At 46.2% G+C, this 13178-nt stretch overlaps 1 protein-coding gene across 1 annotated transcript in view; it reads left to right on the top strand.

The window, feature by feature from the left end:
* Positions 1 to 13178, top strand: part of TM9SF3 (transmembrane 9 superfamily member 3) — a 620447-nt gene that overhangs the window by 352836 nt on the left and 254433 nt on the right. Inside the window, exons 11-12 of the mRNA XM_069610571.1 lie at positions 11317 to 11385; positions 11540 to 11686. Coding sequence (XP_069466672.1) covers positions 11317 to 11385; positions 11540 to 11686 — 216 coding nt within the window. The remainder of the gene's footprint in view (positions 1 to 11316; positions 11386 to 11539; positions 11687 to 13178) is intronic.

Here is a 13178-nt window from a genome sequence, read left to right as displayed (position 1 = left end):
TGGTCGCCTTAAGCAGAGCCCGTAAGAGACATTGCCATTATTTGACCTTTGGCCGTTTTTGTTGATATTGTTACCATCATCACCTCCAGTCTCGTCGACAGCCTTTCCACACCACGAGACCAGATCTTTGATGGACGGTGGTTTTCGACAGACAGTGATCCTATCGGCGCTGCCGACCACATGGCCCTGCCTCGCCGGCCTACACAGTAGGGAGTGTGGGGGTCGGGGTGGACATTTCTGTTTCTTCTAGAATGCCTTTCCTTTCCTCCTCTTTCCTTTTGGGTCGTTATCACTTATTACGTCCTCAGCTATGGAGAGGACTCCTTTTAGATTTTGCCCAGTTTGTAAAGGCACATTTCCATGGAAGGACTAGCACAAGCGGTGCAACCGCTGCTTACCCCTCGAACACAACGAGGCTGATTGCGCGGCCTGCAAGTTCCTTCGACCAAAAACTCGGAAGGAACGTAGGGTTAAAAGGTGGGCAGCCTGTGGGATGTCGAAGGCTGATTCCTCGCCCGCTGCTGCCGAGTGTGACGAGGGAGATAGTAATAACTTGACCTCCATAACAGAGGTTGGTGACCCCCCCTCCCATTGGAGCGCTCTCGCTCTGTGGCATCTGTCCCCAGCCCTGACGGGCACGGCTCCGGACCTGCTTTTGGGGATGTACACCCCGGCGACACTGACTGACACAAACCAGTCACTAAGCACACAACCCACGGCCATTTGTCGAGTAAATCGAAGAAGGCCCTGCGCCAACGGAGACGCCGACACAGCCGCTGCCTCCACCGACCGTATGGGTAGGCAGCCCTCCCCGCATCCGCATGCGCGCCTAGCGACTGGGCCGTCCAGTACAAAGGGCGCTACCACTAACATCATCCGTCTAAACGCCTCGGAAGAAGGCATCCGTCAACGGCAAGGTAACAGGCAGAATCCTGTGCAGTGCCCTTAGGGACCACTACACACAATTAAGACTACAAGTGGTAATACAAGTGCAGTGGGCTGCAAACTCTCATCTCAGAACAGGTTATCATGCCATGTTCTTTCTGGAGAGGAGCGCCTGCTACCTTTTTTGAAATATCACCTTTGGTACAAGCCTGTTCTACTATAAAGTGGTAGCAGTAGCAGAGCAGCCAGGCTTATTTCAAGAGTATGAGCAGTAGCAGAGATTACACAAAGGGACCACAATTACTGTGACTCAAGCAAACACTGACTCAAGGTTTCAGGTAAAAAATATAAGCACATTTATTTTTAAACCACCTGTAAAACACAAGACTTCTATTAATTCAAAACCACACGAAAAATACACTAGAAACAACCATTTCACTTGGCATAGTATAACTCAAGGTAAGTACTGTATGTTTTAACGGACCGGTGTTGTGAACTAAAAGACGTTACCGGGAATACATATGCGATCACTTTTTGACAGTAATGACAGTTTGGTCTTACCAAAGATACACGTATCCGCAGAAAGAAATGTTACCGGGGCAAAAACACACTTAGCACCGGAGTTAACCAGAGAGAGTTGGGGGCAAAAATCATAGGTAATACTTTTGTCGAGGCAGACGGAATCGGAGAACACTTGCTGACAGAAATACAAAAGTCAATAGGCCGGAGCCAGTGTCAAGTGGAACCGAGTTCCTGTTGTCGGGGATCACACAGACAGTTCAAGATTCAACGTTGCCAGGAGTACTTGGATATTGTCAACAGAGGAAGCAAAAGTTATAAGAGGGAAGGAAGACCAGGGCAAGCCTTGGATGAGGAAAAAAGGGGTTCGCCCTAGTTCCTCGAAGCAGAACACAGTACCTTATTCAAAGAAGAAGGTGGTGCCACAGCAGTTGTTCCTGGTAGTTTCCTGCAGACCCTCGGTTCCTGGTGCTTCGGTCGTGGCGACAAGAAGGACGACGTCTGGAGCGGTCTGCACCACTCTGGGATGAAGCCAGCAGCAGCGACGGTGAATAAAGGGTGCGCTCCTTTAAAAACAGGAGAGGCTCTTCAGGTGGCTATCCGGACCACTTCAGCAGTGTGCAGCGATTTCGACCACAATGAGGATCCTCTGGCTGTGGAAGATGAGCTGATTGACCCCACCAGGCTCAAGGGAAGAAGAATTCGGACTGGATCTTCTCTGGTCGTCGAAGGGTAGATAGCTCATGACTGCAGCAGGGCTTCACCGGGACGGGGTAGTTGCAGCAGCCGTCGTCTTCTCTGCTTCTCTTCGGTTCCTTGTAGTTCCAGTGGCGACTCTGACTTCCAGCCCAAGAGTCCTGCCTTTTATGCGAAAATCCCCCATTCACACAGCCTGGCTGTCAATCACGCAGCACTGGGGTTGTCCTGCCCAGAGAACCACCTCAGCCAATCATGGCAAAGTGTGACTTGGGTTTCCTAGGATACCCTGTGCAGGGGGTGACTACACCCCTCCCTCACATTCAGCCCACCTAGACACCCAGGCGCCCAGAGGAGGGCTCCTTGGCAGACGTCTGCCAAAAGACGGTGAACAAAGGAGGCAAGCCTGGTTTGCCTTGCAAAGTAAAACACAAGAAGGACTTTAACAAAAAGAAATGGCAAATAAACCCGACCGGAGCCAAAAGAAAGAGTATTTGGCGAAGCAGGTTTATGTTCGAGGCTAACATAATGGCCTAAAATAATACTACGTTTATAAAGTACAATCGTGGTAGAAAAGTTAGGGTAGATGCCACTGCCACCATCCAAGTCTAAATGTTAAAAGAGCAAAACAATACTCCAGGAGGGACAGATAAAAAGGGCTAAGGATTAACCCCTTTCCAATACTCCATGTAAGATGGGGTGTACTGGATCTGTGGTTATTTGACTATGTAAAGTTAGTGGCAACTTTACCCTTTTCTGGGGGACGGTAGTCCGCACCAGAAATGGAGTCGTTGGGAAGTCTCAAAGACAACCCTGTGTCACTGCACTGAAGGTGCTGTGTAACACACAAAAGAGTGGGGCTACTGAAGTGGTGTGCTCCAGAGTCCACAATCACAAAAACAGCTGAAATACACATGGCAAAACACAGGTAAGAGTGGGGGAAAAGCTCACTCTTACCAAGTGGAAAAAAGTAAACTGCAGCAATCCAGCAAAGCTGCTGAGGGACTCACAAGGTAAGGGAAATTAGCCCTTGAATGAGAATTCTCCCTAACACAAGGTTCCGGCTCCGCCGTAAACTACTCGCGACCAGCCCCCGGCTGAGAGGATGGTCGTGGAAAGCATAGCAAGGATAGTCTCCAAAGACTCTCAAACGGCTGGTGAAGGAATCACTGAAGCTTGCTCAGAAGGTCAAGGAGACACCGAGACCTTGTGAAGATGCGTCAAATGCTGGAACCTCCCCCTAGGTCGAAGGAGAGACACAGAGGTACTTCTCCACCGTTGACAAGTGAACCAAAGCATCATGCCCACAAGAAGGTTTCTCAGAGGGCGACGGGGGTATTTTCTCCACTTTATGGGAAAGATCTCGACGCCTAGAGGCGGAGGAGCAAGCCTTTCTGCCACTAGACGTTCTGGGTAGTCCCACTGCACTAGGGAGAGATTTGAATCCTGGATAGGTTTGTGTCCACTTCAGAGCACACTACACCTAAAAGGCCAATGGAGGTATTCCCTCAAGACCCCATAGCCAAAGTCCCAAGACTTTTCGACCCCCATGAGGAAGAACTAGACACATATGACCTCACTGAAGAGGATCCCCACTTTCAGGAAGAGGATGAATTCATAAATACTGAGGATTTACAAGACCATGTAGGGGACTTAGAAGAAGACCTAGACATGTGTTAGCCACAGCCTTGGCAGTCCCCAGGGGCGTCAACGGACCCTGATGCTTTGGACTTGGCCTCTTCACCGACTACGCCTGTCAGAGATCCTTTGCCTGTCGACGATCAACCCACATTTAATGCCATGCTACGCAAGGCGGTGGCACACTTTCAAATCGATACAGGGAGACTGCCCCAGAAGTCAATTTTGTCGAAAGAATAATCAAAGAAGAGCAACCTGTTAGCCAGGCCATACCTCTCCTTGCCTCCATCAAGAGACGCCTCATTCCCTCTTTATCTACACCAGCCTTAGTTAGGGGTGTTAATCCACGGATCGAGAAGCTTTTTACCCCCTCACCCTCAGATCCCTTTTATATTAGGGGTCATTCAATACCAGATTCTCTTTTGGTGACCACCACGAGAAAAAGGGCGGGGGTGCCGCTGTCCACCAGTGAAGCACCTCTCGATAAAGAGGGGGGAAAAAGCTCTATGCTCTAGGGAAAAGGATTACATCCTCAGCTGCATTCGCCACGCGTATTGCCAACAATACCACTATGTTGGCTAGTTACGCTGATGCCCAATGGGGCCTGTTGCGAGAAGTTCTACAAGAAGTCCCTGAGCCTCTTCGTACCCGCTTATTGGCCACCATTACAGAAGGCACTCAAGTGAACCAAAGCATCATCAAGAATACTTTAGATGCTGTGGAAACAGCTGGCCGTTCTTTAGTTCAGGTAGTACTCCTTAAAAGACATGCATGGCTCAGAAACTCAGGTTTCAAGCCGGAGACACAAGAGTCCCTCATTAACAAACCCCTTGAGGATTCCAACTTGTTTGGAAAGGCGGTTGATGACGCACTGGAAACAGCAAAGGAGGAGCATGAAACATTAAAAACCCTGGACCAAATCACAAGACCCCCCAATAGGCGCAGATATGGCAATAGGTGCTTTTTTCATGGCCAACGTCAAACTCAAGAACAGTACACCTCAGCCAGCAACTGGTCCTCCCCTCAGGGAACCAGTGGTTACAACACGCAGTATGCTCAGAGCCCAACTTCTTGGCAAAGGAAGGGGTAGGGGGCCCTACTCCAAGAGGCTCCCCGGCCACCACCACTAAATGACCCGAAAATGCAGGTCCCCTGCCATGCATCCCCGGTCGGGGGCCGGTTAACATCTTTTCTCCAGTCATGGAAGGGGATTACCACAGACCATTGGGTACTGTCAACAATAGCCTGTGGTTACTGCATCGAATTCAGCTGGTCACCGACATTCAGACCTCCAAAGGGAAGACGTCTCACACCAGAACACCTTCTCATCCTTCTTCAGAAAGTGGAATCGCTGCTGCAAAAAGGAGCTATAGAGGTCATGCCTCTATCTCAGGTAAAGGAGGGTATTTATTCAGTGTACTTGCTTGTACCCAAAAAGGATCTAACCATGCGCCCTGTATTAGATCTGCGCCCTGCGAACACATTTTTAAAACCTCAAAACTTTTGTATGGTGACTTTGCAGGAGGTAATCCCCCTGCTAACACAGGAGGATTACATGGCAACACTGGACATGAAAGATGCATGCTTTCATATTTCAATGTTGCCCGTACACAGAAAATACCTCCGGTTCATGATAGAAGGCAAGCACTATCAGTTCAAAGTGCTATGCTTCGGCATAGCTTCAGCACCAAGGGTATTCTCGAACGTACTGGCAGTGGCAGCAGCACATCTGCGCAGGTTATCCATTCCAGTTTATCCTTACCTCGACGACTGGCTCATAAGAGGGGATTCTTACGAAACATGCCTCTTAAATACCCAAAAGACTGTAGACCTCCTGTTCGACCCACCTGGGCTTCTCCATCAACGAGAAGAAGTCCAGTCTAGACCCCAGCCAAATCAAACAGTTCCTGGGGGCTCTAATTCGAACAAAGGACAGCCTCGTCTTCCCCCTCCAACAAGAGGGTCCAAAACATGCTGTTTCAGATCCCGCAATATGTAGTCGGTGGAGAGTTGACGGTACGCAAAGCCATGCGGTTGCTAGGAATGATGGCGTCATGTATTTACTTGGTTCCTCACGCGTGCCTGCGCATGCGCCCAATGATTTAGTGGTTTTCTCGCAAGCCCTGGTTCTCTCGCTGCAGTGGTGGTCGAGGGAGAACTTTGTGAAGGGGAAGTCCTTCACCACCCCCGCAGTGGAAGCCACTCTAACCACAGACGCATCCCTCACAGGATGGGGTGGCTCACCTATCCCATCAAACTGCACACAGGGTTTGGTCGTCAAATGTGGCGTCCAACCATATAAATTTGCTGGAATTGTTGGCGGTCTTCAAAGCACTAAAAGCCTTCCAGACACACCTGCAAGGGAAGACAGTACTCATCCTCACGGACAGCACCACAGCCATGTACTATCTGAACAAGCAAGGGGGCACTCATTCTCCAGGACTGTCCAAGCTGTCCCAGAACATCTGGAAGTGGGCTCTCAAACACATGTTCCTGTTAGCACATGTTCCTGTTAGCACAACATGTACCAGGGGAACTCAATCTTCTGGCAGACAAACTCAGCAGACACTTCCCTCTACCCGCAGAGTACGAATGGCGCTTACACGGAGACATCGTCTCCAACGTGTTCGCAGAATGGGGTTTGCCAGAGATCGACTTGTTTGCAACTCTGGAAAACACCCAATGCCAAGATTATGCCTCCAGATACCCCCAGAACCGCTCCTAGGGAAAAGGTCTCTGTCTGGATAACATGGTCGGGGAAATGTGTTTACGTTTCACAATCACCCCCCCCCCCCCACGCACCCCTCACCCCTGACTCCCCTTCTGAACAAGATAGTGCACAAGATGCACCAGGAACCAGTCACAATGATACTGGTGGCGCCTCCATGTGAGCCCGCCAACCCTGGTTCGCTCACCTCATGGAAATGTCACCATCTCCTACGGCGAAACTACCATGCCCATACAACATGTTGTCACAAGACAAGGGCCTGACGTTGCACCCATGCCCGCAGACCCTGAATTTGGCAGCCTGGCTCCTGAGATCATAGAATTTGGACATTTACAGCTCCCTCAGATGCGTGGACATTCTCAGGGAGGCACAAAAACCTAACCCTCGTTACTGCTACTCCAGTAAGTGGAAACGGTTTGTCATTTGGTTGAACTCAAAGAGCATCAACCCTGTTTACTGCTCTCCCACTCATATTGTCCTATACCTGACTCATTTACTGGACTCAGGTCTAGTCTTTAATTCCATTAAAGTTCCCCTAGCCGCACTCTCCGCCTACACTACATCACAACATAAGGTGTCTTGGTGGAAAGTTCCAGTTATTAAAGCTTTTATGGACGGAGTAAAGAGGATTCAGCCTCCTATTTCAAACCGAGCTCCCGGGTGGGACCTGAACATAGTGTTAACCAGGCTTATGGGCCCCTCATTCGAGCCCATGCATAGAGCAAGCCTTAAAGATCTCACACTTAAGACTGCTTTCTTAATAGCTATCACCTCCATCAGGAGAGTGAGTGAACTACAAGTACTCTCTGTCCTGGACCCCTTTGTAACAGTTCACAAGGATAAGGTGGTTCTACGCACACACCAGAGGTTTGCACCGCAATTCATTTCAAAATTTCATGTTAACCAATCTATGGAATTACCAATGTTCTTTTAAAACCCCTCAAACTCGGGGGAGAAGAGCCTGCACACGCTTGATGTGCGCAGGGCGGTCATGTTTTATATGGAAAGAACTCATCCACTAAGAAAGACTAATCAGTTCTTTGTCTCAGTGGCGGCAGGAAGAGAAGGAGATGCAGTTTCCAAATTCACTATATCTAGATGGATTGTTCAGTGCATCACTCTGTTACACTCTTGCTAAAAGAGAACTGCCTTTCAAGCCTAGAGCGCACTCTGCTCGAGGCACTGGGGCATCCATAGCATTCATTGCAAATGTTCCCCTTGAGTCCATTTGCAAAGTGGCAACCTGGAGTTCTGTACACACCTTTACAAAACACTATTGTCTAGATGCTCATTCTAGGTCTGTTTCCCAGGTGGGACAAGCAGTACTAAGATATATTTTCTCTACTGTTCCTTCTCACAACCCACCTCCAACTCCGGGTACTGCTCGCTAGTCTATGCACAGCATGTGATGTTAAGCAGATTAACAAACAACATAAGATATGCATTACTTACCATAAAAGCATTTCTGATGGTTGTATCTGCTTAGATTCACATGCGCCCACCCTTCCTCCCCGCTCGGATGGAAGGAACATAGACGTCTTATTATTTTCTCTCTTTTCTGTACACTCACGTTAGTCATAAGGCTCCCTCGTGGCAGAAAAAATATAATCAGAGGGACCTCGAGGCGTGAGGGATTGTAGGTACACTACACGTCACTATAGGGATAGTGTTACAGACACGCCTATGTCGACGTACCTCTTCCACTTTGGAAAAACAAGATGCAATACTACGCGGTGAGCACTGGATGTCGGACTATGCACAGCATGTGAATCTAAGCAGATACAACCATCGGAAATGCTTTTACGTTAAGTAATGCATATCATCCCTACCAACCCTCCGTTACTATGTCCCCGTTATCACTCTTTCCCACTCTGTACTCATTCAGTTTGCCACCTCATTCAACCCACTCACCATTCGCGTTGGCTCGATCTTCACACTCAATTCAACACATAAAAAGGCAGGTTATGTACTACAAACTCATAATCATTGACGTCTACCAACGTTGCAAACTACAAAAAAAACGATTTGGAATGGTCATAGGCTCACAAGGAACATCTAGGATATACGTTTGTTAGGGAGAATTCTCAAAAATGTGTTAACTCACTTCTACCTTGGAGATCCCAAGCTCTTTTTTGCTGGACTTTAGGACTTCATATCTCTCATGTATTTTTAATGTAATTGATTCTGTTTCTTTTGACTTTGGAGTCTGACAAACTCTGTAGGCATCATCTTTACATTGACACACAGCACCTTAGTGCAGTGCTACAGAGAAGTCTTAGATTTCCCAAAAGGTTTAAATACCGTCTCTTGGATAAACTGTTTCCAAGAGCAGTGAAGTGAAATTGACTTTACTTACATTTTGTAACTTACTAGACCCAGCACACACTATCTTACCACAGGGTATTGGAGGGGTTACTTAGTATCCCCTTTGTCTAGTTTCTCATGTAACATGTTTACGTTATCCTTTCTACAATTAATGGCTGGTGGCAGTGGTTTACTTTTTACTACCATTGTGCGTTTTTACCGCGAGCTGCGTTCACAGCTGCAGTAAGGCCCTCATGGGTGCCCATTTCGTCAAAATGGCTCTGGTCTTCTTTTTTCGCCATTTCTTGTTGGAAAGGTCCTTCTTGAGATTTACTCTGCGCGCCAAACCAGGTTTGGTCCCTTTGTTTGTTTTGTCTTTGGCGGGATTCACGAGTGAAGCCCGCCTGTGGCTCCAGCATATCTGGCAGGGGCAGGAAGCGAGGGAGGTGCCCGAAACTCCCTGTGCGTAATACCCTTGGTTACAGGAATGTACCCAAAGGTGATTGACAGGCTAGCTGTCCAGCAAGGACAGCCACCCTGCTGTGTGATTGACAGCTATGCGGGAATGAATGGGAGAAACCTGCATAAAAGGCAAGGCTTTTTGGCTTGGAAGGCAGAGTCGACCATTGGATGAAGGAATCCGAAGAAGAACTTTGAAGGGATGCCTGCTGAAGCTCCTGGACCATTGGTTTGCCCGGTGAAGCCCTGCTGCTGAGCTGGAGCTCCGAATTCGCCTCGACTAGAGAAGCCCTGCAAGGACGACTTCTCCCTTTGAGTTGGTGAGACCAATCAACTTCAAAGTAAGAGCTGTACAAGAACATGAGGCCAGCTGGAACCATTTCTTCTAACCAGAGGTACTGTAAATTCTATGAGAACTTACCTCTTGTTGTGTAGCCTTACTTGCTCTCAGTTGAGACCTGTCTTGGTTACCTTGCAGAGTTGCTAAAGCTTTGCCCCTCACAAGCCTCCCAGCTTGTGGCCCTTCAAGTGTTCTGATTTCTAAAACATTGCGCAAGACTTTTTACCTACCTGTAAAGAAGATCTTCAGCTCCACTAGACATTGTGCAATTAACTTTGGCTGGCCTGGCTCCTGGAGAGACTCCTCTTTACCTCTGACCTTGTGCTTTGTCCTTTCCCCCAGGAAAGGGTTAATTTACTCTGCATTGGAAGGTTTTAAAAGTACTTACCTGTTTGTGAATTATTTGTTAATCTTTGTTTTATTCCTCTATTCTATCTTTTACACCAAACTCCGTATTGCTCTAAATGTACCAGTGATAAATCAATTTCCACAGTGTCCTAGTTATTTAAGTCACCTCCGGGTGTAGGAAGTGTCTGTGTGCCATCCCCAATGGGTATCATCTGATTTAGAGAAACAGAGTGTGTTTTGAAGTGTATTATAATTGTTACATGGTTTGCTCCCTTCTAAAGAAGGCTTATACAACTGACTGTGAAATAAATTAATAATTGTTTTATCAAGAAACCTTGAGTGTAAGTGTGTATTTGAATAACTGTACTGTGAAACTCTGTATCACAACATTACTGCTCACATTGACCCCTCTTGAGATGAGCCTGGCTGCTCAGCTACACTACCAATCTGTGTAGTTCAGAGTTATACCAAAGGTTGGGCCCCTATTACCAGGAGGTCCAGGTTATTATAATGCAAAGTGTACTGCATACAATCTTGCCTAAAAACGCTCCATACTGGTCAGGGAAGATTATTGGGTCTCTAACATCAGGTGGGGCAACTAGGCCCTCCTCTAGTGCAGGTCACTACGAACGTTATCAAATACACGACGTCCCATTGGTTATACAACCTATAGGGCTCTCCATTACGTGCCCCTCTATAATTGGTTGGCACCCTTGTACCCCTCTGTAATAATCCACCTACGCAAGCAGGCTGGCACACAGATGTTGGTGGGCTGGTCATAACCATAGCTTCCCACCAATTAGCCCTGGCATCCATCATCTCACTTGCAGCCTACTAGTCAATTAAGGCTTTTAACTCTGCCTTGGAAATGTTCTCTGTGCTGGTGAATATGAGGGAGTATAGCATGCTCTGTCTTCTTGGTTTTGATACAGTTCATCATAGTGTCTCTTCATCTAGCCACGTGACTGTATACCATGGTTTCGAGTCTTACTGCATTTAAAATACTATTTGATGAACCTCTGGCGTCTTTATTGTTCTCGCTCCTCATTTAAGACAGAAGGTTTGTGTTGGGACTGTTTTTCTGAAGTCCAAAAAAGGGCTTAGCAAATCCATTCAACTGAGGCAGTACAAGACTCCGCTCTTAGTAGAAGGCTATACCACCTGAGTACATGGTAGCGCAGACAGAGCAGCCAGGCTTATCAGGGCTGTAGAATCAGTACAAATGAAATTGTGATGCAGATCCCTGCTCTGATTGAATATGAATTTGTATTACACGAAAACGTCTGACTGTACCTTTTAGGTTAGAAATACCAATGTTACATTTTGTTTGAACAGAACTGATTGATTCTCTAGCAGACTGTGGAATAACTGCTTTTAAACGCATGTCCTTCGTTTTCAGGTTCATGGAACCAGCTGTTATTGTCTGCCTTGGTGGAATTCTACCATTTGGATCAATTTTCATAGAAATGTAAGTTAACTGATGTGTCTGTTTGTCTTGACTGGTTCATACTGCAAAACTGAATTTTGGAGTGGTATAAAATGCATTTTTATATCGAATTAAGCAGTTATACGTTTCACATCTGAAGTATGCATTTCTAATAGTGTCATTTATTTTTCTTTAGGTATTTTATTTTCACATCATTCTGGGCATATAAAATCTACTATGTGTATGGCTTTATGATGCTGGTCCTGGTTATCCTATGCATAGTGACTGTTTGTGTCACCATTGTATGTACATACTTCCTTCTAAATGCTGAAGATTACAGGTGGTAAGTAGTGTGGGTCTTTGTCTTAAAAATACAACACAATGGCTTACATTTCTAAGATTTCTTTTTTTTTTTAAATGTGCATTTCTGAAATTAGTTAAAAAAATTATTTCGAACGGAGTCTAATCTTGGTGAAATCACTTAGGGATATTTGTGGAACACTTGCAGCATGTCTCCTTTTGTAAAGACATCCAAACGGGCTTATGTAACAATTGTAACGTTGTGTACATAACAGCCACATTGCTGGCCTGAAAGGCATTTGCCAGCCACTGGGGTTAAGAAGTTGTTTCCTACTGGGGTTTCTAACCTTCATTCACTCTCTTGCATATGGTAAAGTGTCTTATTGGTAACGCATTATCAAAAGCTGGTGTTTCCTTCATATTATTCCTATTGCGAAGTTGAATTTCCGAAGTAGATGTTTGTCTTCAGTATATATTTGTCTTCAGTATATATACACTATCTCATAGAAAATGTGTGATATGCTATGTTACTGGGATTTATACCACTGTCCTTTTCATGGTTTATTATTTTTCAACAGGGCCTCATGCTCTGTTAGTTTGTGAATTTATTTTTCGTGCCTACTATCCAGCTCAGTGAAGCATCTCGGCATAGTCTGTTCCTTTTTTCCTTGTCCAGAACTACTTCACCAAACTTATTCTGCTGGAACCTCTTATCCAAGGAGGGAAGATAACATTAAATTTGTATGCATTCTGTATGACTTTTTTAGGGCAACCTTGACCTTTTGCTTTCCCCTCTTCTCTTTTAGTTTATCAATGATCTATATTTGGAGCTTAGAGAAACTTCTACCGTAGTCCCTTTGCCATGGAAACAATTAAGAGTTTAGGGTCCCATGATTATCCATAATGCTCCTGTTAACGAAGTACATTTTAACCCTTTAAGTGCCATGGGTTTTTCCCCCCAGTGCCAAGGTCTTTTTTTGGTGATTTCGTTATGTCGCCATTCAATGCCTTGTAATTTTCTTGTTACATGAGATATCTCGGCCAAATTTGGCCCTTTTTTTCCCACATGTAGGCGGTCGTAACGTCACCCAGGAATCCTAGGTTGCTGTAGGGGGTTGAGAAATTAACCAAAAAGGGCGAACATTTTGTGTTTTTTCAAAATTTGCCAATAAAATGATGTACAAAGAAGCCTGTGGTGTTTTCCTTGTAAGAGCTAGGAACAAATGGTTTGCTGTGCCGAGTACCCCAATTTCCTGGCTTTCAAGAACAGGTTGAGTGGAAACGAAAAAACTTTATTTTGATGTGGTTATCAACCGATTTGTGAGAGGTAGGCGATTTTGGCCATTTTTGCAAATTGGACATGCGTGGACGGAATGGAAGCAAAGGGTAGGAAAGCCGAATTGGGGGACAGAAAGGCATACATTTCTGAAAAGTAGACAAAATTCCAAGTTTAGGAAAGGGTGATTTGCACAGGCCAGGCAACAACTAGGTAGGGGAAAATGCCATCGTTTGGGGAAAAAGCAGGAAAATGAAAA

The sequence above is a fragment of the Ambystoma mexicanum genome, chromosome 8 (genome assembly GCF_040938575.1).
Source record: "Ambystoma mexicanum isolate Mex_15411 chromosome 8, UKY_AmexF1_1, whole genome shotgun sequence".
In the NCBI taxonomy this organism is placed as follows: Eukaryota; Metazoa; Chordata; class Amphibia; order Caudata; family Ambystomatidae; genus Ambystoma; species Ambystoma mexicanum.
The sequence above is the reverse complement of the archived record's forward strand: the minus strand, read 5'-3'. Positions and strand labels throughout refer to the sequence as shown.